The 27,114-nt window shown below is 36.3% G+C and overlaps 1 protein-coding gene across 7 annotated transcripts in view; it reads right to left on the bottom strand.

Moving 5' to 3' along the window:
- Positions 1–27,114, bottom strand: part of TBC1D5 (TBC1 domain family member 5) — a 311,133-nt gene that overhangs the window by 47,162 nt on the left and 236,857 nt on the right. For 4 of the 7 annotated variants that reach the window (XM_071735549.1, XM_071735551.1, XM_071735550.1 and 1 more), the window contains 3 exons: positions 12,996–13,081; positions 8,066–8,337; positions 3,868–3,933 (listed from right to left, as the gene is read on the bottom strand). In XM_071735549.1, coding sequence (XP_071591650.1) covers positions 3,868–3,933; positions 8,066–8,337; positions 12,996–13,081 — 424 coding nt within the window. The remainder of the gene's footprint in view (positions 1–3,867; positions 3,934–8,065; positions 8,338–12,995; positions 13,082–27,114) is intronic. The other 3 variants (XM_071735553.1, XM_071735554.1, XM_071735555.1) reach the window with 1 other exon arrangement.

Raw genomic sequence — 27,114 nt, 5'->3', positions numbered from 1 at the left:
TTCAGCTGCATTTTCTGTTTCTTCCCAGCCCTCCTCTAGTCATGTACCACCTACCACTTTGTCTGAACAGATTCCTTAAAGTATAGGAGATGGAGGCTGTAAATCTCACTTAACTTTTGCCTTTGCATTTTCTAGAGAAATGGGATACACATTAGTCAGTTGAAGATGAGTCTCAAGTTCTGTAAATAATTACCTCATAAGAAAACCTCATGGTAAACAGCAGAAATAATTCAGTCACAAGAATTTTTTAGATTTCTAATTTTAGGATAAGATCATTTCACTTGGCAACACCATTATCCTTACAGTTGCCTTTATGTAAGAAGAAGACCTTTTATGCATTTCACAGTGGCAATTTACAATGTAAGTGTAGTTTTACAGTACATAAAACTTAAAAATAAATTTGGAACGGGTGAAATTGCATTTTTTAGCAAATAAAGCATTTATGAAAAAAATTCAGCTAAGCCAGAGCAGCCAATATAAATGGTAAACATAAAAGAAAAAAAACCAAAACTCCTTTGTGGGCAGAATAAGCTACAATGAAAAAAAAGTCTATTATGTATAAATCAGAATAAATGGGCTATCTTTTCCATCCTAGTAATACAAAGATATGTTCCACACTGGGTCAAGATTTAAAAAATAAAAAAAACCCACAAAGAGCAATGAATGTTTTTCACATTCTTCTCCACTGTATGGCTTGTGCTTAACCCACTAAATTTGCAAAAAAGTACATTATGTGGTAAACTCATAGATAACATCGAGAGAAGAACATATTGAGGAACTGAAATGATACAGCTTGGTAAAACGATAGAAAATGATTTGAAAGGATTTTTTTCCCTACATTCTGTCTTTACACTCTAAGGAAAAGAGTCCAAAATATAATTAGAAATTTGAAATACAGAAAAGTATCCTTATCACTGCCATATTGCTTACCAAAGAGCTAGACTTCATTTTAGAGGAATGGAATATGCAGTTAATTGCAGAACCAAACAAGATAAATATGTATAGCTGGTATTTTGTGGGCAAAACAATACCACTCTCCTAAAAGGGAATTTGCTCAAATAACATCCAGAGCTTTGACTAATCTAGTTCTTATGTAGCATAAAATATAATGAAGATGAAAAATAATAGCAATAAAACATGTAATGAAACTAAGATAGTGATCCAGTGTGACAGAAGTGATAAAAATACTCTTCCTCTATGTTTCATACCCAGGTAAGAAGAAAACTTAGGATGCCCCTGATTCTTCTGCATGAATAAGCAAATCCAAGAAAATTATCACTAGGAAACACTAAATTTTTATTCTGGCTCCAACCCTATGAAGAGCACTGTGACACAGATTATTTGGGGATGTGATTAACAATTAAGCAAGACAGGAAGAACAGCACTTTTGAATAATTACAGTGTCTTGTAAGTCATAAAACAGAGTTCTTGGATTGTAATAGGCTTTCCGGTTTCCAGAGGAGTCAACATTTTTACAACTGTAAGTAAGACAGCTGGAAGACAACTCAGGCCAATCAAATATATTTTCCCTAATGTAAGAGAAAAACCACCTATCATTTTCCTAATATACAAGTTTAGTGGAGCTGCTGCGAGAAGTCACCTGAAGTCACCATTTTGTAGTCTTTCAGACGTATTAAGTCTGCACTGATTTTTGAGTCATTAACAACCCTCATGTAACTTCTGCAGCATCAATGCAGAGATTTCAGGATCTTGGAAGGATTACACAAGGTATTGTGTAATATGTCTTAAAGATTCCACATCTTTCTGGAGAAGTAGTGCAGTACTTTCTTTTTACTCAGTACCTTAACAGCAGAACTCTTACCCTCCACATGGAATAAAAATGTATGAAGTCATGCAATATACTACAGTTAATAGCTACCCAAACTCATCTCCTTCTCCTTTAAGCAGCTTAATCAGGGATCTGACAATATCCCTGAATCTAAACTCTCATTTTCCTTTGCTTACTCTATCAAACTCAGATAAACACATTATGTCTACTTAAAAGAAGATTAGAAACATCTAATCTCTGACCATCTAAGCATAACAGAAGGTCCTAAGGCCTGTATGAAAAAGGTTGAAGAAACTCTAAGCATGAAAATCAAATGCTCAATAGGCACATGGAACAAATAGCTACGGACGCCTGATGCAGGCAGTAGTCAGAACACATTACTGCATGGGATGTCTGAAAATTGTATATATGTACACTAAAATGCATAAATAGTTCACAGTAATGATGCAGAAGATTTCATGCACTAAAAATACATCCAGTTCTGGGGGCTGGACTCAATGATCTTTTGAGGCCCCTTCCAACCCGTAAAATTCTATGATTCTGTGAAAAAGGAGCAGTGTTACCTTCATGTCCTGGTTTCCAAGTGTCTCACTACTTGCCTGTTGTTAAAAGATCCCAGGGCTGACCCCAGTGTTACAAATGGTCTATCTCACAACCATTTGGAAAATATGTGAATATGGTGGTGGGAAAATGAACCAAACTGTTGGTATTGCTGGCAGGGCAGAGGGTGGAGACATCCAATGTCTTGAAAAGAAGAAGGAAGTTTTAAAAGTAACCTGATCAATAACAAGGACTTACAATGAAGTAAAAGATGATGACGAGAGGAGTGAAGACTTACAAGGAAAGAAAAGCAAGCTGCAGGTCTTACTAAGCTTGAGTTAAGTTATAGGAGAGATAACAACGAACTCCGGAGGTTTCTACTAAAACAGAGGAAAAGTCAGAGGAAGATGCACAGAAGGCATAGAAAACTGATGGCCCATTCTCTGTTTGGTTCCTACAGAGGAAAAGAACAGCTTTCATAGTTATAAGAAGAGTAAGGACAAAGATACCAAGAACAGAAGTAAGGCACAATCTATAATTTAAAACCATTCAGATCTCCTCATCTATTACTCTGTATTTCCAGTAGTCAGGATGTAGAGTATTAAAATTTGCAAAAGGAATGATGCGAGTTTTATAAAACTTTTAAACTTCAGATAAATTAGTTTCCCTTTTTCTCCAACACTGAAATTGGAACAAAGGCTTCCAGTACTTTTAAAATTTATTTGAACCACCTCACCACACAAATCTGTATGCTTATTATTTCAGGCCAAGGCAGGTAAGCTCCTTTTAGTCAAGTGCATTAAAGTAGATGATCAGCTCAAAATACCTGCCTCAAACATCAGGGAAGTATCACAGAATCACAGAATTATTTGGGTTGGAAGGGACAGTAACGATGATCCAGTTCCAACCTTCTGCATGGGCAGGGACACCTCCCACTAGATCAGGTTGCTTCAAGCCCCACCCCACCTGGCCTTGAACATTTCCAGCGAGGGGGCAGCCAACATTCCCTGGGCAACCTGTTCCAGTGCCTCACCTATCCACACTAAAGAATTTCTTCTGATGATCTAATCTAAATCTACAGTCTTTCAGTTTAAAACCGTTCCCCCTCATCCTATCACTACATGTCCCTGTAAAAAGTCCCTCCTCAGCTTTCCTGTAGCCCCCTCGGGTACTGGAAGGCTGCAATGAGGCTTCCTCAGAGCCATCTCTTCTCCAGCCTAAACAACCCCAACTCTCTTAGCCCGTTGTTGTAGGAGAAGTAACTCGACCAAAAGAGACATTGATGATCGAATCACCCCACCTAACAAAGTGTGAAATGAACTACAAAGTACAAGACAAATCCACATTTTTTACGATGAGGGACTCTGGCGCACAGGCGGGGAGTGATGGAGGGAAGCTGCCTTTTTTTCTCTCGACACAACAGTGCCACTCGGTGGATGGACAATGAATGGAGATGCTACGCATGGAAAAAACCGTGGGGATGGCTGTGCAGACGGCGAGCAGGGCTGCAGGATCAGCAGGGCCCACGGCAGCCATACCTGGGAGGGCAGGGGGGTGCTGCCCGGGGCCCGGCGCCCCAGCATCGCTGCCTGCGCCTGCCTCGCCTGGGGAACAAACAACAGCGTTAGAAAGTCTCCCCAACAAACACAATTCACTGGAGTAAAGAGCTGCAATATTATAATTTTTTCTTTTTTAAATCTGGAAGACCCTGCTTCAAACACAAGTGACATCATGAGAGTGGTGTAAAAGCAGGCAAAAAGAAATGGGTAACTCGCGCACTACATGCTGCATTTGGACCTGTGCAAAACCACAGTGTTTTTAAGGCTGATTATATTGAAATCTGAAATAAAATAAACAATCAAACCCATTTTGTTTCTGTTCCTTTGCAGTGACAGTGTCATTCTGCTGCTTTGGAAGCATCATATTCTTACTGTCACCAAATTTTCATAATTACTTAAGAATATGTATATTTGTATTTTTTGAAAACAGAAAAAAGCATTTGTCAATCCATATTTCCTTTATTTTATTTTTTTTTCAGTTCTGCCTTAAGTAGGGATAACTTCTTTTTCCTTCTGAAAAAGTGTACTCATTTTCTAGACACAGTTAGTAATTCTAGATACAAAGATAATTTCTCAAGGGCATATTCAGTGAGTGTGGAAATTCTGTTCATGTTACAAAACGGACTGCAGAAGTATCCACTCATAAAAGCAAATAATAGCCTGGAAACTTCATATAGCTGATTACAGTTCTGGCAGAACTTCACCTTCTATCTGGTCCTCTAATGTGTCCTTGTGATAAAGTGGCATTCAAATCAAAAGCCTTTTGGGCTTGAAAGAACCTAGAAGGAAAACTGTATCTGGCACTATCAGGGAAGAAGTGGAAGAGAAATGTTGTTTTTTTGTTTTTTTTTCTGGTAACAAGCTGCCATTTGGTAATCAGAGTATTAAGTTTCTGAATTGACAAGAATCCAGTGGAATGCAAAGGGCAACAATTCTGCTTTTTTCCAGTATCAGTATTTTTTTCTTTCAAGGCGACAGAGTCAACCAACAATGCAATGAACTCAGGATTTGAATTTAACCTTTGTGCCAGTGAATTCCTTCACTGTGTAGGACCAAGAGAATATTTTAATCCCTTTTCCATTGGGAAGACTCAGAATTACAGGGCTGTAATAACTTTTTTTATTATTATTATTTTCCTTATTAGTCTGCTGTTTTTCCATTTACATTTTCTAAATTATATAAGCTTTTTCTTAAAGAAATTCATCAAGTACCAAAACTTTGGAGTGAAAAATAACTCCTGCAGATTATGCAGACCTACACACGTAAACTAACCATCCATCATCTGGGACACAGCACAAGCTACCCCTGGAAGTGGCAGCACGAATGACACCTCTCACTGCTATCAGTTTTTGAGTGGTAACTATCTAAACAGAGCTTTTAAAGCAGGGGTAGGATTATTTTGGCAGTCCTGCAAGATATTTTGCCACCAAGGACTTCTGCACACTTAAAAAAGTACATCAGGCAATTAATTTAATCTTTTCAAACTTATAACCTTCTACATGTTAATTTCAAGTGCCCTACTAGAGCATTCAAATTCTGAAAGTTCTAAAAAGATATGAGAACAATAGGTAATTTCCTTTCCTGATTTGATGCCTCTCAGATTTACAGCACTTCAATCTGCTATATTGTCCAGCTGAAAACCTGTGCATGTGAGATAAATAACCAGGCTCCAGGAAGTTGAGGGGACCTGAAAACACAGTGAGGAACAGGAACATAAGACAACTAGTGACAATAACTTAGAAGCCTTACAGTTACAGACCATGCCAAGTAGCTTTTAGATACCCAAAAGTGAGGGCAGAATGCTGAGTTTGAAAAAGGAAAAAAACCAGTGCAAAAGGTAAAAAACTACTTGAAAATTTTAGCACAAACAGAAGGAGTGGGAGGAGACCTTCTCTGGCTATGGACATACCCTAAATCTTAAAGCCTGGGATAGAAGTACCTGCAACTTCTCAGAGAAGCCATACACCACTTTCTTGAGGTGATGATACTGGATTAATACAGTACTAATAAATTATTATAACTTTTAAGGTGTTTTTCTGCATCATGTTTCAAAAGAGTCTTTTTAGCTTGCCTCTGACACAGCATCACTTCAAACTGGGAAACTTTTTGCTAAGCTATTCCTACATTTGAACTTCAAAGAAGATTCACTGGGCATCGTTTAAGAGACTTTATATTTTCCACAGCAATTTGGGAATCTCTTGAAAACTACTAATTATAGCACTTGCAAATGTATTCAGCTGCTGTCATTCACAATTTCTACCCAACTACAGGCAATATACTGATAACTGTACAGATTGGGAACAACAAGCACGGCACTAATAAGTAAAATAAAATTCATTGTCATCTCAACTGATTAAAAAAGTGTATTTACATTGTCTTGCCTTTATGCTACTTGTGCAAGTGTACCAAATACAGATAGATAGAATAAGGTGAGATGAAACTGTGGGAACTGAAGTGCTGCAGTATGTTTTACTTAGTCTTACCATGAAAATGCTTTGCACCCCACATCATAAATTTGCCTACTTTCTCAGAACTTTACCAAATCTCCATATCCCTGATGATACAGGCATATGTGCACAGCTCCTATGTGACAATAACCAACTATAGCTACAATTTTTTATTCTGATTGTTATATGAAAAGTGCTGGGTGTATTTCTGGATGATACAACCTGTTATTTGGCACACAAAAGTGAACACAGGGTCATCCTTGACCAGCTAGATCAAGATTAAACCATAATCTGTTCTACCAGTAAAATTGCTTCAAATTTCACTTTTTTTTCATATTGATAAAAGATAAAATAGTAATATGATAAAGAAATTATGGAAAACTATTTTAAAAAGGAAACAAAAGAGACTGCCCAAAGTTGTGGAAATTATTTAGTTCCACACCTGATTTTACTTCCACTGATGTGAACAGAATTTGCAGGGATTCAAACAGGATTATAGATGGCAATAGGAACTACAAATCAAATGATGCCACTGCGCACCAGAGAAATCACTGCATTTCAGTTTCACTGGGAACTGTAAAACCCTTCCTTGGTGGAACAATTTCTGAGACTTTTGTAGGATTCAGGGAGAAGCTGCACATCTGGATCTTGCCAAGCAGCTGTAGCAGACCTTAGAGAAGTGCCTGCATCTCTGCTTGAAGACAACAGTTGTGACTCTGAATTCTGCTCCCTCAGTGTCTGTTGGGAATGTGATCCATTATGAATGGACCACTTTGGACCATATAGGTCAGGACACTGACTTTAGTTACGAAGTGTTATTTTGTTTCTCTTGCACTTTTAATTTTGGTTAAGAAAATGATGCAATACTATGTGACAGTTGAGGGCAATGAACAGACCTCAAACTTACCACTCTTCTAGGATAACTAGGATAACCATAACTAGGATGAGTACTTAGAGGCAGCAGATGCAGCACTGCTCTACATGCTCCTAGCAAAGCACATACTGCCACTGTCTGTCTGAAGATGAAATGCAGTAACACACCTTGACCCTGTCAGAGTGTAGAAAACAACTACCAAAGCTGAGCTTGTGACTCTGTTGGTTGAATAAACTGCTCTTGACAAATATAAAAACAAGGCTTAAGAAAAAGTAGTATTTATGAAACACAGGAAGAACAGAGGGCCATCCCAAATTATTAAAATGGAAATACATGTTATTCATCAAGTAACTTCTCAAATAAGCTCCACACTTAAGGGAGTAAGGGAGTAAGATTTTGTTTATTAAGAGTTACTCAAATTGATATAACTTTCTTTGCTCATATTTTGCTAATATTGCTATGCATGAGACTTGTGCCAGTAACCTCAAAAAAACCTACACAAAATTAGTCTTACAGTTAAAAATATGTTGTCTTTAAAAAACTGAAAAATTAACTGGCTGGTGTTTATAGTGACAGAGTAGTTTGTTGGTAAATCTGATGTAAGTTCTGGGTAGTATTTTTCGCAAAGTTCCAAACTTTCTATAGTTCTTGTACAGCCTTGAGATAAGATCTGAATTTTTATTACACTGCAATTATGCTGCTGTATTTAGCATAAGCATCCTGCTTAATGCAAGCCTGTTTTTTCTGTTCCCTTCAAATATGTGCCCATCGAGAGAAAATCAACACAAGGTTCAGTCCCTAAGGTGTATGCCAAAGCCTCCTTCTCTGGTGGCACCGCCACAGGTATCACCTTTACCTTTTCCCAGCTGAACTGGCATGCTCTCGGACTTCAGCATCCTCTGCTGCTGTGCCTGCTGGTGCTGGTGGTGGTGCTGGTGGTGGTGATGATGCTGAGGGGCTTCTGCTGTACTTCTGGTGGGTGCTGCAGGGGGAGGAAAGCTGCTCCCACCGGCAGGAGCACCCACGGCCCCACCTGAAGCCATAGCTGGAGCAATGAGCTTCCGGCCAAAATTCAGTAAGCTGTTGGAGACTTTGTTAATGTTCAGTGGGGCAGCCTTAGCACTGGCGCTGAAAAAAAAGAAGAAAAGAAATCATTACGTCCTTGCCAAAGGTTTGGGCAGACATAGCAAAGTTCACCAAAAAGGGGGGAAAACAATCCGAGATCTGAGGATTACACAGAGGGCGTTTTACTGCAGTCACACTGAAATATATGCAGAAACCACACACTGCATGTGATGAGTTTTTCCCAATCAGTAGTAGACCATTTTTTTTGGCCTTTTTTCCTTGACTAACCCCAAACAAAACAAGTGTGTACCGATTTCCTTAATTTGGCAGTTTAAATGAAAAAAAGAAAATGTGATGCAAAAGCAATTCAAGCTCTAAAGCATTGAAAACTTCATAAAACTGACTTTTTGCACGTCTCATTCAAAGACTGCTTTAATATTTACTTCTGCTAGATTTAATTCTTTTACATGTTTAAAATAACTCAGACCCTAACCCTTTCCTTCCAAAAGGAAAACAGCCCTGCATTTTTGCATTGGCAGAGCTAGGTATCTCTGCTTTTACTTCACATTCTGTGCAGACCAGTCGTTTCACTTTTTAGTAGGATTCCTGATTTCAAGAGTGATTTTGGCTGAAGAATGGCTTCAGGATATAACACATATAATGGACCATGATCCTTATCATTGCTACATTTCACTTTTAACTGCAGTGGCTATTTAATTCACTTCAGTTATATGCAACATTAAGAATGAAGAAATTGTTGAACCATTTAATCTGTTTAAAATAAAGAGGCTAAAAAGCTTCTAATTCCCAGCAGGAGTGTTCACATAACCCAGGTATTAGCAAAGCTATGTCTATTTGTTCATCCAGTGTTTTCCTGTTTTCTATAATGCCTGAATCACCCTTCAAAGAAATTTATCAAAATCACAGAGACCTTTCCACTCCCAAGGTTTTATTTTACTGATCTGTACCTTGGTGATATAAATAGCTGTCTTTTAAAAATTTGAAGAAATACGTGGAATTAAAAACAATACAATCTCTGTACTGAGGAAAAAGTAATTTTGCAATGTTTTAAGTAAAAATAAATTACAAATGAATTAATATGGGTGACTCGTAAGTTGCGCAGGCACCTGGAAAAGTAATTTTGATCTTGCTTTTCATATAATTTCCCTATTTGTCTCCACATAGTTTTTTTTAGAACACACAATATAAAGACTCGCATACATATAGAACATATCCAAGAAATAACAACAGCTGAGTTTTTAGACTCAGAATAGATACAGTTAAAATGGGAGAAAGCAGAACAAAATATGTGAGCCTGCACACTCATGAGACACAGCCCCAAGCTGTACGAATCCCATCTGCCATATACTGGTGATCAAGAAAGACAACACTTAGCATTTTTTAGGAGGAACAGCAGTATGGAGACTGGGATAAAGTGCTGCTTTCCAGTTTATGGAAGCTGGAAAGGAATGATTGCTGGATAATTATCGAAGTATGTTCCTGTGTCTCCCTATTCTATTGGTACCGCTGTTATTACAAAAAGTCTTTCTGTAGCCACCTGAGAATGACTGACAAAGTCACTAAAGCATCTTTGCATTTATAAAATACTCATGCAGGAGTCCCACATGGCTTCAAAAGCAAACTGAATAGGTCTTAATAATTTTAAAGACGAGGACATAGTACAATTTTATTACTATTGAATTTTACTCTGCTATTACCTAGCAGATTCAGTCATTAATCAGTTCCCCAAGGTACAGCAGAAACACTTAAGGAATAAAAAGGGCTTTTTTTCTATTCCATCACATATAGGTGACATCAGAAGAGTCAGCACAGGGACTTGTATTTAATGTCATCTCCATTTCAGAAAGAAAACAAAAATTTTTAGCTTTGAAGGTGGAAGAAGAAATGTCAAATGCTGTCTCGGTAGGTATCAATCAGTTATCAATAGTTCACAATGAATCTAATTACACCACTGATTTTGGGGGTCATACTAGTGATAACTTGGTTGAAATTCAGAATCCAAACTTTCTTATATTTGGCATATTTTTCCCTCAGTCTACTGAAACTAATCACCAATATTGTGGTGATATATATCACTCTTTCCTCTGAAACTCTCTCTCAGAAAGAAGATGAAGGCTTTCACATAGTGTTCTAGTTTGATGTTGTCTCTGGGTCTAGAGCCTTGACAATTGGTAAAAAGAAATATCTTGCTTTGCACAAAAATGGTATTTACTGGAAGAAAATCTTTCTCTCTGGCAGGTTACCCAAGCAAAAAAGCCACTGGATACTCTGCATTAACTGCATCACTGGAATCATGATGGTCCACAGACTCAGGAGACAAAGCTTATACAGAGGCTTGTGTACTTGTGTCCACCTGCTTGTTTCTTTTCTCTATATTTTGCTTAATAAAGAATATCAGTTGTCCTTCAATGCTGTTTAATTTACAGCTTTGACATACATGTAGACCAGGAGAAGCTAGTTCATTTGCATTTTTCAGGTGGATTAAAAAAAGATTTTTTGAGAAACCTCACTTTACAGGGACAATAAATGCCAAAAACCTTCTTTAAGCTGTTAACCCTGAAATATGAATGAAAAAATGCTTTCAGCAATAATGCACAATAATGTTTTATAATTATTTCAGAATTAGAAAGCATAGTTATTACAACTCCTAATATCTATGTGTGATTTGGTTCTCCTATGAGCTGACACTGCTAATGATCATCTCAGAACACATACACGTACATGAAAAATAAATAATGATGCTATAAGAATTCTTGTCAAGCGTTGGTCTTAATAAGGTATTCTAAAGAAAAATTCATTGTGTAGTTTCTCTGAGTTGCAGCTTCAGAAAATGATCAACAGTAGGGTGCTAGATCTCTGCAAGAGGTATGTTAAAAGTTCAGGAAAATAAGAATGCATCTATTTTTTACCATTTCAAAGTCTGATATACTAATGCAAAGGATGATTACAGCCATTAGATGTGGATCAATGTCTACATTTTTGCCATGTAAATGTACCAGACATGCACAACAATTACAAGAAAAATGCCAATTGATTATGTTGTAGAGTTATCAGCAGATGCACTTAGAAAGTAAGGCATCAGTTTAAAAATATGAGTATCAAGGAGACGTGAATTTCATCTATGAAGCAAACAATTTTGTTCCATCACAATAAGCATCATTGACCCTGACTGTGAATGGTGTATTTTTAAACTAGCAGTAGGAAGATGATTCAATCTCTGCAGTTTTCTGCTAAAATGAAAATGTTTTGTTTTAAGCAAGCCTTATTCATAGGCATTTCTCTCTTCAGTAAGTAGGCATGATGAGAGATGAGAAACAAATATATGAATATAATATTAAAAAAATTATATGTGATAAAATAAGCAATACATTAGATATTTTCCAAGACTTTTTAAATATGGCATTTAATCTGTGGAATTAAAGATTAAAAAGACCTGGTAACTGATCTCTCAGCTCACTGCAGATACATTTCCTAATGTTACATCTTTCAGTTCTCTCTTTAGTCCAGTCTTAAACAGGTTTTCCCCATTTGATCTGCTCTAAATGTTCCTCTGTCAAGACAAATCTATGCCAGCTATTCCTCCATCTGAACTATTCTAAACAACTTCCCCTCTCCTTTAGTATTTGCTATATGTGTGGGCAATGACTTTATATTCTTAAGCAGATTTAAAGGCCATTTGTTTCCAACAGGTGTCTTTCTTGTTTGGGCTTCATAAATAACTTTTTTTATTCACCAAAAATCCTTGAAATGCAATGTATTTTTCAAATCTAGGCAACCCTTGAGACCATTGAAAAAAACGAATAAAAAATAAAACCATTAAATAAATGCAATAGAAGGGAGTAATTCTTAACATAGTAGTTTTTTTAAAATTATGCTTTTGTAATCACTACTCACCTTTAATTTCTGCTCCGTTTTCCATTCTTAAGAGCTTTTTAATCCACTCCATTTAAATTTTAGCGAGCTTTCAACGTAACTGATTTAAGCAGAATTTGACAGAGGTGTAAAGGTCTATAATGCTGCAAGTTCCTATGAATCAGCAGGCACTGTACATGGCCAGGGGCCTGTGCAAGCCAAGAAGCTGCCTGTGACAGTATAAAATGAAGCAAGGCATTGATTGCATTTTGTGCTGGCTTGCCCCGTGGCCACCAGTAGCCACCACCCATCAGCCACTGGCACTCATGTTGTGGCCACTCAGTTGGGGCATGGGCACCTCTGCATTCGTGGCCACCAGATAAAATGGCCTTGGCAGGGAATTTAAGCAGTATCAGTACAAGATGTTTCCAAAAAAAAGGGAGGAATGCTGCAAAAAAGTTTAGTAAAGATTACTACAAACTGGATTTATATTCATTCGATTGACAGAGTTCTGGTACATGGATACTCCAGATTGTGAGTAGATGCCTTATTGGAAGTTCTTCAGCTACAGAACTCACACTGGCAACATTTTACCCCCTGCTTTCACACCATGTCATTATATATGAATGTCCTTAGCCTTAAAAAAATGCCAGCGAGCTGACTACAAAGCTAAAACTTTCCTTTTCATGTAGTAATAGCCAAGGTAAAGATTCAAAAGAAACGTAATGAAATAAAGACACGCTTCTAATTTTGCTTATGCAATTCCTGCATGGGATAAAAGTAACTCAGAAAACATTTTGTTTATGTGAGGTCTTTGTTCAGTGCACACATATTCAGAAACAGCTTACCGGGTTTTGTTCATCAAGTCTGCTCCACGTGCTTTGTAATAATCTAAGTTTTGTTGGAACTGGTGAGTCACTGGCCTTGGATTTCTCTTAAAAAAAAAAAAAAGAAAAAAAAAATTTAAAAATAATCTCTTATTGAAGATTTAAGGTAGAGAGACAAGAAGTATGCTCACTAATGAAAACTAGAAATTGAAAGAATAATTTATTTTCTCAAGGCAGTAATGCCAGTTATATACAAGTCAAGCCTTAAATCACTGAAAATAATACCAAATGTCACCAGTCAGTCCACTTCATGCTCACAGAAACTAGTGCTCTTCCACACAGTGATGGGGCTATTGGTAACATTTCTAACTAAATCAACAATCCTTGGAAAAGTTCAGAGATGGAACAGATATATTCCTTTTGCTCAGATACAGAATTTTACCACCTCTCAGATAAAGAGGTACTTTTTAAAAGGAAATGGTAATAGCAAAGGGAAACTATAGCTGACATTTCGAGCTGAATGTATCACTAGCAGTCTCAGCGAAGCAAAGAATAGCAAATTTAGTGAGACAAGCTGAATTCTGTCACTAGATGGCACACAGAGCCTTTGTTGTCTGCAAATTTCACCCTACTCAAAAGAGAGGCCACAAATAAAGTACTGTTCTCTTATAATAAAATGTATATATTAAATATTGAAACCAGAAGCCACTTTTAAGTCTCCACCTCTGCCACGAGGAAACTTTTCCATTAAATCATGCTGCCTTCAGTAGTTCTGAAATCATCTTTTTTGATCTCATAATCCACTGAACATTGATTAAGTGTAGGCCATTTTATATGCACAAAGTTTCTTGATCAAATAAATGCACCCTGAAGGAAGTTATTTGGAAGGGGAGGGGAGTAAATATTTTTAGGTTAAAAAATACGCATACAGATGAAACCAAAAGAACAGACAGGTACAGAGAGGCCCTTTAAAAAAAATAATTAAAAAAATAGAAGAGAAGTTGCTTAAAGTAGTTCATTTTTGCTGTAAAAGAAAACAACATGGTAAATTTCTGGACAACGATCAGATATAATGTATAAAACAGACCTAAATATTTTCCAAGGAATTTTTCTAAAAGTTTATTCCTTCATAGGCTGTTTTACTCTGATTTGCCTTCTTAAGTTCTTCTAGTAGTAAATATAGTTTCCATGCACTATGTAACGACCTTTCAGAAACAGTTATTCACAGGTGAGGATACATTATGATTTTTTTTTCTGGAGTCAATCTGCAGCTGTTTCCGTTTCACTTTATATTATTTTGCCCTCCAGATTTCACTATACACTGGAATATCCATAGTCTTATCTTATTTTCCATACAACGGCAGATAACCCTGCATCCTTGGAAACCTTATTTTTGGATGAGCATGTCGGAATTTCATTTTATAGACCAAAATATTGCATGTGCACAGAAGAAGAAGATTTAAAGAGGTGGGACATATCAAAGGACAGGATGATTTCTGGGGTCAAATTTAAGGCTGGGAATTTGCAGATGATTTCCTGCAGACTTAATCTAGTATGAAATGTCTCATTTTGGTTTTTTGGAAACACATTAACCATTTCAAAAAGTGTATCCTGTTTGAAATGTTCATAAAAAACTGAAGCAACTAAAAGCTATTAGACAAGCATGAAAAAAATCCTCACCTTTCCTACCACCCACTTTGTAATGGCTGCTCTATGTTTTTCTTCTCCTGTTATAAAACCAATATTTGCATAACTCTACCCATTCATATGGCTTGTAAGTCAGTCCTCATCAACTGACAGCAATAACAATGAATCAGTTTTAGTTACTATTGCTCTGGTTTGGTAATTCAATGCATTTCTATGATAATCAAATCCAACCTGACGTGATGAGGATAACTGATAGCTCTGAGACTACTATGCAAGTATTCAAACAGTGTAACTTTCCTCCCACGAAGTAAATAACTTTTTTCTTTATGTGTCTTGATGACCATTTCAACAAGGTGGAAGAGTAAGAGATGATTAAAATAATGGGCACTTCTAACTCATAAGACAGCCCTTTGAAAAATTCACATTACCAGATGTTAGCCAGTTTTGCATCCAATAACTCAGCATGTATTTTAAACTAAGAAAAAAACTGAAATTTCCACCACCCAATAAATAAATAAAAAATTACAGCTTGCTTTAAAATTAAAAAAAAAAAAAAGATAATGTGCAACAGCATCCTGAAACTTACTTATGCAGAAATGACAAGCAATTCCAGACACGAAAGGCTGATTTACTATCTAAGCACTTAAAGCCATTAATAGGAATAATGATCTAACTCAAATATATGAATAAGGCTCAAGCATAACTTTCACAGGGCCCTATTTAAATTCCTATGAGGCTTAAAGGTATCAGAGGAAGAAGCAGTTTAAAATACTATTACATGCAGTGAAAAAAAAAAGCACTCAGAAAAAATGCTGTTGATAAAACATTAGAAATGCAAGACAGTAAATATCATGGGTAACTGCAGCAACTACTTTCCTAATACTAGAGAGATATCCTTTTGGAAAAATTCATTATTTAAAAAAATCCAAAACATGACATATATGTGAGCATATAACTATCTGTGAAGTATCACAGACATTGTAAATACTTCTGAAAACTGAAATTCAGACAGCAAAAAATATGTTTTTACGAACATCATGGTCTTTATGTTATTCTGATTGTCCTTTAATTTTTATATTATTTTTAACCATTTCAGTAAATTAAATATAAGAAACAGAAAGAATAACCTACACAATTACAGTATCTCTCCCTTATGAATTTTAAATTCCTCTCTAAGCATTCATTTTGAGCTGTCCCCTATATTCTGTTCCATATATTAGGACTGAAGACTAAACAAACTTATTTACAGCAAAATTGCTGTTGCTTAAAATATTCACAGTAACCACATCTCTTTCCTACACAGTAAAATTTAGAATGATCCTATTTGTATTTTTAGTTACTTAAGCAAGTAAGGTTTTTCCTTTTCTTTTTCTATTTATGTAAGCATTTTGATGAGCACCTCAGAAAAAATCTTTTTTCTTATAATGATAACATCAAAATGATAGTGAAATCAACCCTTAAAATTAGTGGTTTGTGGAATGCCCTTAAGAAATTGTGTAAGGATATTATACGGATTATATTTTTTATATTATATAAATATAATATATTTCTATTATATATTTTATATTACATATCTTTCCCTTTCTAAGGGAATTTAGTGCAGAAACTGGAGAGAAAAGCTGCCTGTGAGAATACTAGATACCCTCTTCCCCACACCCAATCTCTAAGACCAGTCTGCTGGCTTTATAATTCCTCCAATCTTAATTTCTAGCTAGAGCAAGCTTAGTTTCAACTGGTAGAATATACCCAATTTATACTTTTAAAAGAACAATGCACAAAAATTCAGATATAGAAGCACACACAGAAATTTGTGTGGCTTTGGACTTTGCCTCTTAAAAATGCATTAGCCACAGGCCAAAGGGAAGAGATGTTTTAAAATGTTGTGTGGATCTGAGTTCTCCTGCCTCTGAGTCTTTTTCTTGCCTAAAAGATGCCCCCCCATCATTCGCCTGCTTAATCCCCCTCCTCCTCCTTCTGTTCCCAGCCACCACCAGACTCACTCCAATTTCCACAGCTGGCAGGAGGTTCCGAGGGGCTTTGGCTTTATTCTCCTCCAGGGACATGAGACTGAGTTAAGTTACACCCACTCCTGCTCTTTTCCTAGGCAGGGGGCTCAGGCCAGGGTCAGAACCTGAAATCCCCTCGTCCTACCCTTTTCCTCCCCAGCCCCTGGAGACATGTCACATTACCCACGGAGCTGATATGAGATTTCAAAGCATGCTTGTGCACAACAGAACTGTTCTGAAGGATCTCAGAACAACCAGGTTACTGCTGCAATGCACCCTTTCACCATCTGAACACGTTATTTGTGAAAGTTTACATGCAGGTGCAAGCAGAGGCATCTCTACAAGACTCTTTTTTTCTTCTTTGCTGAGGTGTTTCCTTTCCCCTCTCTTTAGTCTTATTAAGAGAAAAAAGAAATCTAATACCATTTTGCACAAAATTTGAAGAGTTAACAATGAAAAAAAGATTTTTAATATGTCTGATGAAAAATGAGACTTATTTTAGCAAACGTGCTATTGCCTCAATGCCAAGGGAAAAGCACTCGTCATTAGAGAAATGAATTGCTTAGCTGTTTATAAGCAAAAAGCTCTGGGGGAATTTCTCAAGGCCCAAACCACAATGCATTGCAGGGTTACACAAACATATGGTGCAGGTGTTTTAGGGTAGACAGGTGGGAAAACCTCAGCTACTGAAAAATACTCCACTCAATAGATTGTATCTGAAACTAGAGAAGCCAAATGCAACAGAGAAAAAAGAAACAGGAGAGCAGCCCTGACTTGTATGTACATGCAGCAATAGGCTCACCAAAATCATAATCTCACTAGTGCCAAACAGGATTTTTTAAAACTATTTTTTTAGTATATTAAACAAATGCTGCCAAACATGTATGTTTAGGTTTTTTTTTTTCTTCCCCAAATTAATAATATCTTCAGCCTAAACAAAAGAATAGTCTGAACTGAACAAATATAAAAAGAGAAAGATAATTATACAGTGTTGTTTATTTTACTCAGATATTTTTAAGAAGCAAGTTTGTTCCTTTCCCTCCTTCTTTAGCTGACAGAGCAATACTGTAATTTTTCATAATTCTCAGACACCCTAAAATATCTGTGTATTAAAATGCTATTTTTTTTTTTCTTTAATTTGTTTCTAATATGCTTGGAAGGTCAGCAAAGGTTTAGTATTTCCTTCACCTATGCTTTCTTTGATAAAGATGACACCAACATGGCAAAAATTTGGACTGGGAAAAGAACTGAAATACAGCAGCTTAGATGTGGATAAGGAATACAGTTAGGCACTAACCATTAGTATGAAGTACATATGAACAAGTACCTAATAGCCTAGATGCACAGAGGAGATGATCTTTCCTCTTTTCATTTTTTTGTCAGGCATCGAAGCAGCTATCTCCACTCTTTGACTGAACTGATACAGCATACACAATGGCTTAACATTACAAAAAAAAGACCAAAATATTTTCTGTAGTAAGCAAACAACCCATCCCAAAACTCTGGAATGCCCAAAGCCAATGCTGCTCCCCAAACAAAACTTTCACATTCTCATTTTCCTTCTCTCTAGTTGTACCTTCTGCAGAACACACAATCTCCTGAAGCACAAAAGGTATTCTGTCCACCTACAAACCACTGAGTGAAATACTTCATAAAACAAACAAAAAAAAAGTCCCAAGAGACACTACAGGATGTAATGTACTACTGCCAATTCTGAAGTAGTTGCAGGCCAATAACAAAATATTGTGTTAAATAAAACATAGGTCAAGAGATGGCATGTATGTGTGTGAAAGTAGCACAATATGACAAATATCCTGTAAAGAACTAATAAACTTCCTTAATCACAGGAGTCAGGAGATCTGTGCACTAATACTGGCATTGGCAAAGAAACACCATAATCCTCAAACTGGGAATAACATTTCCTGTTTACATTTTTCAGAAAGATGCTGCTCAATCACAGAACTCGTTATTTACAATGCAATAACAGCATGAAGTACTATCATATTTAATTGTTTCTAAAGAAAATTAGAGAGTGGTTTTTTTTCCCCCAAAATGACAGAAATTCCCAGAAAGAAATGAAAGGAAAGCTCAAGGAAGGAAAAAACACCTCCACTTGGATCAAGCTGAAATAAATTATCTTATTTTGTTATGTGACAACCCTCTAGGAAGATATTTTAAATACTGTGTGTTATGGTCTGTTTTTAACTTCATACACACATGCTTTCTCTGACATGGGCATTCTATGACATGAGATGAAGAACTGAAACAAAAATGACAAGTGAGATTTGAAAATACTTCAGTGACTTGACAGAAAGAAACTTCTAGCTGTGTATTCTGGCTTCTTTTCCTCTAGCTGATTGGAAAGCCTGCTCCCCCCCTCCCCCCCCCCCCCCAACGTACAGTTTTGCAGCCTACTGCATTTTAACAAGTAGATCAAATCCTACCAAATCAGCTTGTATCAATATTCCAGACAAAAAGACTCTGACCTGCCAACATGCAAGTTCATAACCTACGTAAAATCCCCATCTTGCATCAACAGGATAGCTTAAGTACCTTTTAAATCTGCCTCTTAATTTAGTCGTCTATTTTTCAGCGGAACCCTTGGTTTTAAGAAGTAAATTAACTAAATAGCGAGGTATAAATCTGACAGTGCTCGGCCCTGCCCCCTGACAGATTTATGCTCTGGCATCTTGCAGCCCCACACGGTTAGGAACAGGAGTTTTACAACATTGTGGAGGAAAGATCCAGGCTTTTGAAAAGAACACACAGCAAGCCTTGCTTGAAACCCTGGAATGCTCCAAATTATGAGATTTAAAATATGACATCTTTATGTACAGAAAAGCTACCACATTATGGTTTTATTGGCACTCGTTTTGGACAACCTGCATAACTCACTGATGGTTTTGTGAGTAATGCAGTTACCCGAAGCTTATACTGATAAAACCCTTATAACCACACTTACAGCCTTGTATCTTCTCCAGCTATGTGTTTATACACAAATCTCGCATACCAGGGAGAAACAAGAACATTTTAAGGTGTTATTTGGTTATTTCTGCTAAATGGAAAAGAAACAGATTAACTTCTGTTCTGTGTGTAATGTGCTATGTAAAAGGTCCTTAAGAGAGCGAAGAAGGCTCCTTCAAAGATCCCAATGGGCACGCCACAGGAAACGAAATATGGCATCCCAGTCTTTTCTCCTAAAATGCAGAGAGAAGCTAAGGTCCTGATGCTGTGAGACAAGAAACTCCTTTCATTTTGGGATTTCAATAATGAGGAGACTGCAGAGCCATTTTGAACACTGCTCCTTAAAAAGATAAAGCTCAAAGAGTCCTACTTCCTATCTCCTAAACCTAATTTGCCATTAAAAGTTACAGCAAAGAATAAAATGTATCATCCCTGCTTCATATCATTCATTCAGAGAATGAATTCTCTGTTTCAATATAAATGTTCCTCAATATAAATGTCCTCAAACAGCTCAGTATACAACAATTAATACATTAATATTTACTGTAAAATATGTCAATACACCAGCAGTTTATCCACATTTATCTCAGAAGAGACTGCACTTAAATTCCACCATAATAGATTAGATATGAGTCAGTACCTAATCTTTCATACATTATTGAAAAGTTGTGAATCTATTTTTATATAACTCACAGGTTCTGTTTTGCAAATTTTAGTCAAATAAATAAATTATGATATGGAGAACTTTTGATTAGGTAGAATCAAAGCACTTTAAGTGCTTCCTTTTGATAAACTACCCTGCAAAGTAGGAGTGATTAAATGAATTGTCAGGTTACACACAAGAAGAACCATAATCACCTCTAACACTTTTAAACACATTTTATTACTGTAATGTTATAAATAACATCATTACTCTTTATGAAGGGGTCAGTAGCTTTAGATGACTTTACAAACAAAAGTAAACCAACCAATTGAAAGAAACAGAAATTCACAAGCAATAAGTTTTATTGGTAGCTTAAAGTGCTTCAGCTTCTTGCTTTACCATCAAGTACAATCAGTGTTTTTTTTATTTGCTACCAAGTTTTGGCTTCCAATGATAACTTTCTCTTCAATTTTGCTTCCTTCGAGTATTTACACTTAACATGACAGAGCTTATGAATTCTCAGTGAATATTATCAGGAGTGCTGATCAGCACAGGAGAACAATTTTTTCCCTGTTTCTAAATGTTTCCCAATTGTTCCTCTGGCCTGAACATGAGGTTGCTGCACCTCATGTCTTCTCTACATGATTATTAGGGAAGCCACTTTGATAAAAGGCAAAATTATGAAATCTACAGATAAGATTCAAAAATGCAAACACTTTTTTTCCCTTGTGTTTGAAATTTTTATTCCAAGTGGCTTATCAGCAAGCAGTTGCCCAGACTATTTATTGAATAATGCATGTTGCTTACTGTTCTATGCAACACTATTACATACTTGGTTTTAGGATTACTTTCAAGTAGAAACAAGGGTTCCTAACTCATCCTCAGCTGTCTCCTCCGATAGACTTTGAACCTCTCCACCCTCCCAGAAATCGCCAGCCACCTCTCACTGCCCTGAAGTGATGACTACTGGGTTATGTATGATACTGAAGAATAAGAAGGACTCTGAAAGACTTCTCATGCAAAAAGTCTTGACTAGTTGACTAACTAACCATTTCTCGAGTTTTTTTCCAGAAAATACCATTTGTGATGTACAGGATGCTTTGAAGAAGATGATTATTTTATGGTGGGTTGATTAAATGATTAACATAAACGAGGGGAGACCTCAATTAACTTTGGGAGACATGAGAACGTTGTTCTACCATGAGTATTGACCATGTAGCCTTTTTTTAAAGTTTAAAATGCATAGGTACACTGGGAATGAAGGTTTTCAAATGAACAAAACTGAAGATTTAAAATTCATGGTATGATTACTATTTTTATGTGGTACTATGGCAACATGGTTATTCCAAGAAATTTATTATTAAACTCATAGATGCCTGTCACACCTTATTCTATTAGTGAAACACAATAACTGAGTGTTTAAGATGGTATTTCTTAGAACAAAGTATAGACTATCTCCTTGGAAAGCAAAATTTTCTGATTTTAAGAACACAAATATAAACAAAGAAGAAGTTAATATCTCATGTACAATATATGCAATTCTTAGTTGTATAGGCCCACATTAAAAAGCTTAGCATGCAGTTACTGAAAAATCATCCATTTATTTGAAGAGATGTGTTTAGATTACTTCTAACCATAATGGATTTGAAAATGGGAAAGGTAGATGACCAAAATGCTTGGGTTCACTACAATGAACAGAATGTAAATATAAAACGAGAAGTAAATTTGAACATCCTGACAGATTTTTTTTTTTTTTTTTCATGAGAATCTACCTACATGGCATTAAACATTCAAGACCTTAATCTTTGAAAAATTAAGGCATATAGAAGTTCTCTGAATCATGGCAAGCAAATGCTTTTATTTTTTGTTTCTCCTAATTCCTTTCCTCCCAGATGCAAAGAAATGTACCTAGCTTTTCTGGAAAACCTTGTTTCCTTTCTCAGTCACATCCCCCATAGAAGCAACTTTCCTTTAAAGTGCAGGTGACCTTATTTGTACTGCCAGACCATAACGCAATGGGATATCCATTATCCCAGATTTCTGATACTTTTTATACACTCCAAATCCTTACTGCATAATTGTAAATCTTCTAAAAAATCAGTCAAAGTCCTCATGATTGAAAAAAAAAAACCCAATCCCAAACACACAAAAGGCAAATGTTTGTTCAGGCCTCCCCTCCCCCTTGTTGGTACCCCTCTAACCAAATGGACTCCACACCCCACTGCCTGTGTAGGTACAAATTAATGAGCTGCTAATGCCCAAACTCTGCCAGATCCCAACTTCTGATTGGCTGCAATCTGGTCATTAAAGAGAGGTAATTAATGCCAGATTGCACACACAATGCTAACAAACAAACAAAACAACCCCAAACCTGCTTTTCTCCTGCCACAAACAGCAAAACAAACAATACTGACATAACGGCAGCTTTCAAAGGACAGTTGCAGTTCTGCAGCAGCACCTCAGTTAATGAGTGTAGAGAAAAGAATTTATCTGAAGAAGAAGAAAGTGAAACTCAACAGCCTTTCAGGCACATGAAACTACCTTGGAGAAAACTCTGAAATGGTGGCAGCTACTTAAGAAGAAAATGCAGCTGAAAAGAAATGTACAAAGAGTTTGGTTCAAAATTTCAGTAACGTGTTTCTCCCTTGTCACTTGCTGCTCAGATTGTGAAAAGTTTAAGAGCTAGAATGTAGATTTCTCTGACTAATCATTACATGAATGATCATGACCATATACTATTGTTTAACTTTTCTGGCAGTACCTGTAATTTCAGTCATGATGAACTAATAAGACTTCTTTGAAATGTCATGTATGCTTCATCATGGATTTATTTAGAATATAATATTATTATATGCCCACTTTGCCCACTTTCAATGTCAGCAAATAGCTTAAAATTCAATAAGAAAACAGCAGCAGCAGTAACTAAACCATTATTAGTATAATTAACAAATTAATTCCCATCAACCAAGCACAGCCACTTTCCCCCTTCCTTTTTTGAATCCATGGCTTATGATACAAAGTATTTACTTTGATTAAGCTCCTAACTAGACTAGCTCAACATATAGTGTAAATCACCATGTTAGGATTTGAGACCAAATTTGTTTTACATAAATATTAGGCATAAATACAGTAAGCTTTCAGACAAAGGATATTTGTCAGGTTCTTAGTATGGAATATGAAACTGTAATATATATAGTGCTTTATTTTCTAATAAGTCATTGTGATAAGGTTAACACTTATGCAGAAAAACATACAAATAAGAACACCCAAAGATGAAAACTACTTTGCTTATGTTGCTGTATTAGAATTTTATTTGCTAAAGGGTGAAAACAGATTTGCAAAATTCACAGTTAACTTAAAACAATAGTTTAAAACCTTTTATTCCTAGCCCTGGCTGCCTTCAGGAAGGAAAGAACATCTGGTTATTTAAGGAACACAATATGTTCACATTTTCTATGACTTTTGTTTCTAATTGGGTTTTTTAATTTTTTTTTATTTGAACAACTCTAGTTAGAACCATGTTTTTTAATCACTTTATATTTTTCAACTGCCCTGTCTCTGTATCTGTACTCCTTAATTTTGCAGCCTTTGCTTTGAAAATAAACAGTGCTCAGTGGTTTTGATATGGAAAAAAAATGAAGAAAATTGGCCACTCGTGGGATGTTAAATACAGAGACACACCTTCAGTAAATCCTTTTGGATAGATACAAAAACCCTTCCCTTATTTCCTCATTTCACATATACATATTTTTAGTAGCCCATTTGTCCATAAGAAGCTCTACTTTTATATTCAGAAGGACTATAAGTGCATAGAAGCTACTTTCATATAAAAAATTCAGGTAATAATCTGTTCAAAGATTAGAAATGTGAAACAAATACTCTGCTAAGGAGGTTAACTTTATCACTCCATGCAAAGACAGCAACACTGAGTTGAGCTTTTCATTCCAGATTTTCTTAAGAATTGGAGCTAGCCAAATACAGAAAAGGCTGAAATTCAATTATTTTGCATTGATCCATACTCATGTCTGCAAAATTAGTATCTCTCAGGCCCTCCTTCAGAAGCAGGTGCATTAGGTTGTTTTCAGCTATTATGCAGCTCTCAATTTCTCTTCTGTGGCACTGGAATGTATCAGGGATGTGGAATCTAAAATGTTTGTGCATCCTGACCACCAGCTGGGGTCTGCCAAGTCAAAAGGAGAGGTGCTGCAAACAGGACATTAATGGCAAGCACTTTTTACATAGCAGTTATTACTGGATAATGCTAAGGTTTCTGGTAAGGTTTGGTTACAAAAAAGCTCAGGAAATTGTATTTGCCCAGCTGTATGAAAAAAACGTCACCCATCTTTTAAGTGTAGCTTTCTTTTGACATTTAGGTGGTTCTCCTGCTGATGATTGCAGTGAAAAACAGCAAACCAAACCAGAGATGTTTATCAAGCCAAAGTTTAGCTCTCCTGAGCTAAAATAAAGTAAAATAAGTACAGAGGATATACCTGTTAGGTCAGACCAAAGAAATAGAAGAACAAATGGATGTTACTAGATGTGAAAATACAGGTTGCTTCAAGAACTGAAATTTATGGATGGAAAGGCTGTATCAGATCCATCTTAACTACCTCACTATTGATGACAGGACTTTTCCTTAAGAACCCTTCAATTTGATGTACATACCACCAACCTCTCTTAGTCCAGATACCCCAGAACTTCCCCTCAGTGAGATTATGTGGCATTTACCCAGACGCAACAATTATCCCAATGACAAGACACATTAACATATCTGCAAGAGGCAGATTCATGTTTGTGCTTGTCCATGACTTCTAAACTGCATTTCTTGTCCAGCTGATACTTAAAGCTCCAATGTGAGCAAGACTCTTTTAGATATTTGGAATGATGCTAAGCATTCTGGCTATGTTCAACAAATAACAAGAGAAGCCACTGGGCCATGCCACAGCCTCCTACACAAGAGTTCCCCAGCAGCACAGATTAAAATCCAAGCAAAAGCTTGGAAGAAATACCATATAGAACAACACATCTCTGGCTCGGGAGATTCAAATTGCACTGAACCAAGTGTAATTTCCCATTAGAAACTACAAGCTGGTGATGGAGATATGCACGGGGAAACATCAAAGGAGGAAGAAAAACCATTAAGCACTGAATTCGCTAATCATCACTTACAAGCTACACTACTGACTAAAATCTCTGTGTCTTTTCTTCCAATCTCCTTTTATCTTCTCAGGGAATAAAGGCAAACTGAATTATCTTTATGCAGATAGCAAAAAAAAGGTATAATAATTTTCCCACTTGTATTGGTGTATAATCTTTGTACTGCCTCTAGACTCCTGCAGCATCCACCATGTCTTGTTGGGTCGTTCCTTTCATTCTGTGTATTTTGATAGACTTGGAAAATTTTTATGTGTAGGTCTTATAGAACAGTTTTTCAGAAATATGTTGGGTTGAAGTGACACACACCTAAAGACACATAAGTGAAACTTAAAACCATACCTAGGGAAAGGCAGGAAACCAACACACAAGACATAGTATTGAAAATATATTTCTTTCTGAGACCAGGAGCTTTTTTTTTTTTTTCTTATTTTTTTTAGACTGATCCTTTAGAACAGCTTACCTTCCTTACTGTAGGAAGCCCAGCTGTTAGGAAACCTTGTACACTGCCTAGAATGTTTTGGAGGACAGCTGAATAATTAGTAATCATTCTATCTTTTACCATATATCTTAAATAAATGTCAGACTACATTTTGTATGTGGTTGATATCCTAGCACAATTTTCCTCCCTCTGTGTTATCCCTCTAAAAAAAGATCTTGATCTTGTTTCACTCGGAGAGTACACAAATAACTGCTGGGTAGCCTGATTTCACAGACTGCTGCTGAAATCTTAAGAAAGACTCCTAAGATCTAACGTTACAAACTTTCTTATACACTTAAAAGATGATATACTTTACTTCTCGTCATAAAAGAAATCTTTGTGCCCAAGAGGAATGAAGAAAGCAGCTGTAATGATGCAGATTTCTGCAAAGAAGTGATATAGAAACCAAGAGACATTTCTTTTTTTTTAATCCATAAAACTGTAAACACTAGTACTGAATTAAATTTTGCAGAAGGCAGTCAGAGTGCAGTCGTGATGAATTTTTCACTTTCAAAGGTGACATGCATCAAGAAGATGAGGGAAATCAGCCTTTACACTGGCAGCCTACTAATGGGAGAAGTACCAAGACAGCTCAAAACCAACAACACAAATTCTGCTATCTGCAAAAGATCTGAATACTGCAAAGATTACTGTGTACAGCTTCACCTCAAACACTTTACCAACTATACTGTGGATTTTTCCTGTATATTATACACACACATGTACACAGGCCATTCTAAAATTTTAAGAGGTTCACTCTTTTTTTTTTTTTTTTTTTTTTTTTTTTTGGATAGATGAGAATATCAAAATCTCTGTGCTAGTAAAATGCAACATAAAATTTATCAATTTATAAATTTTATTCATGTGGATCTTTTCAGACTGCAACAACACACTCTTTTAATTGCAAACCATCACGTAGCTATCACATATTGGGGGGCAGCAGTGCTTTAAGGATTAACAGTGATTAATCTGCAGAAATCTCATGACAGAGACATACAGACAAAACTGGTGACTGTTGCTATACAGTTTACTAGGTCATTATATAAAATACTACTGTTTTCCTCAAAAGTATGCTTCCTTATGAAAGATGTGCAGAATAGCAATCAAAGGTAAAGAGCACAAACATTTGCACCTACCAGAGCTCCTGCATAACTTCAGCAAAGTAATAGGCTGGTATCCTTTAGAGAGAAAAGAAACTTGTGATCTGCTCTTGGATACCAACACATTCCTTCCATAGTTTTGGAA

This window comes from Heliangelus exortis, chromosome 2 (assembly GCF_036169615.1).
Source record: "Heliangelus exortis chromosome 2, bHelExo1.hap1, whole genome shotgun sequence".
Classification (NCBI taxonomy): Eukaryota; Metazoa; Chordata; class Aves; order Apodiformes; family Trochilidae; genus Heliangelus; species Heliangelus exortis.
This window is presented reverse-complemented; position numbering and strand designations above follow the sequence as displayed.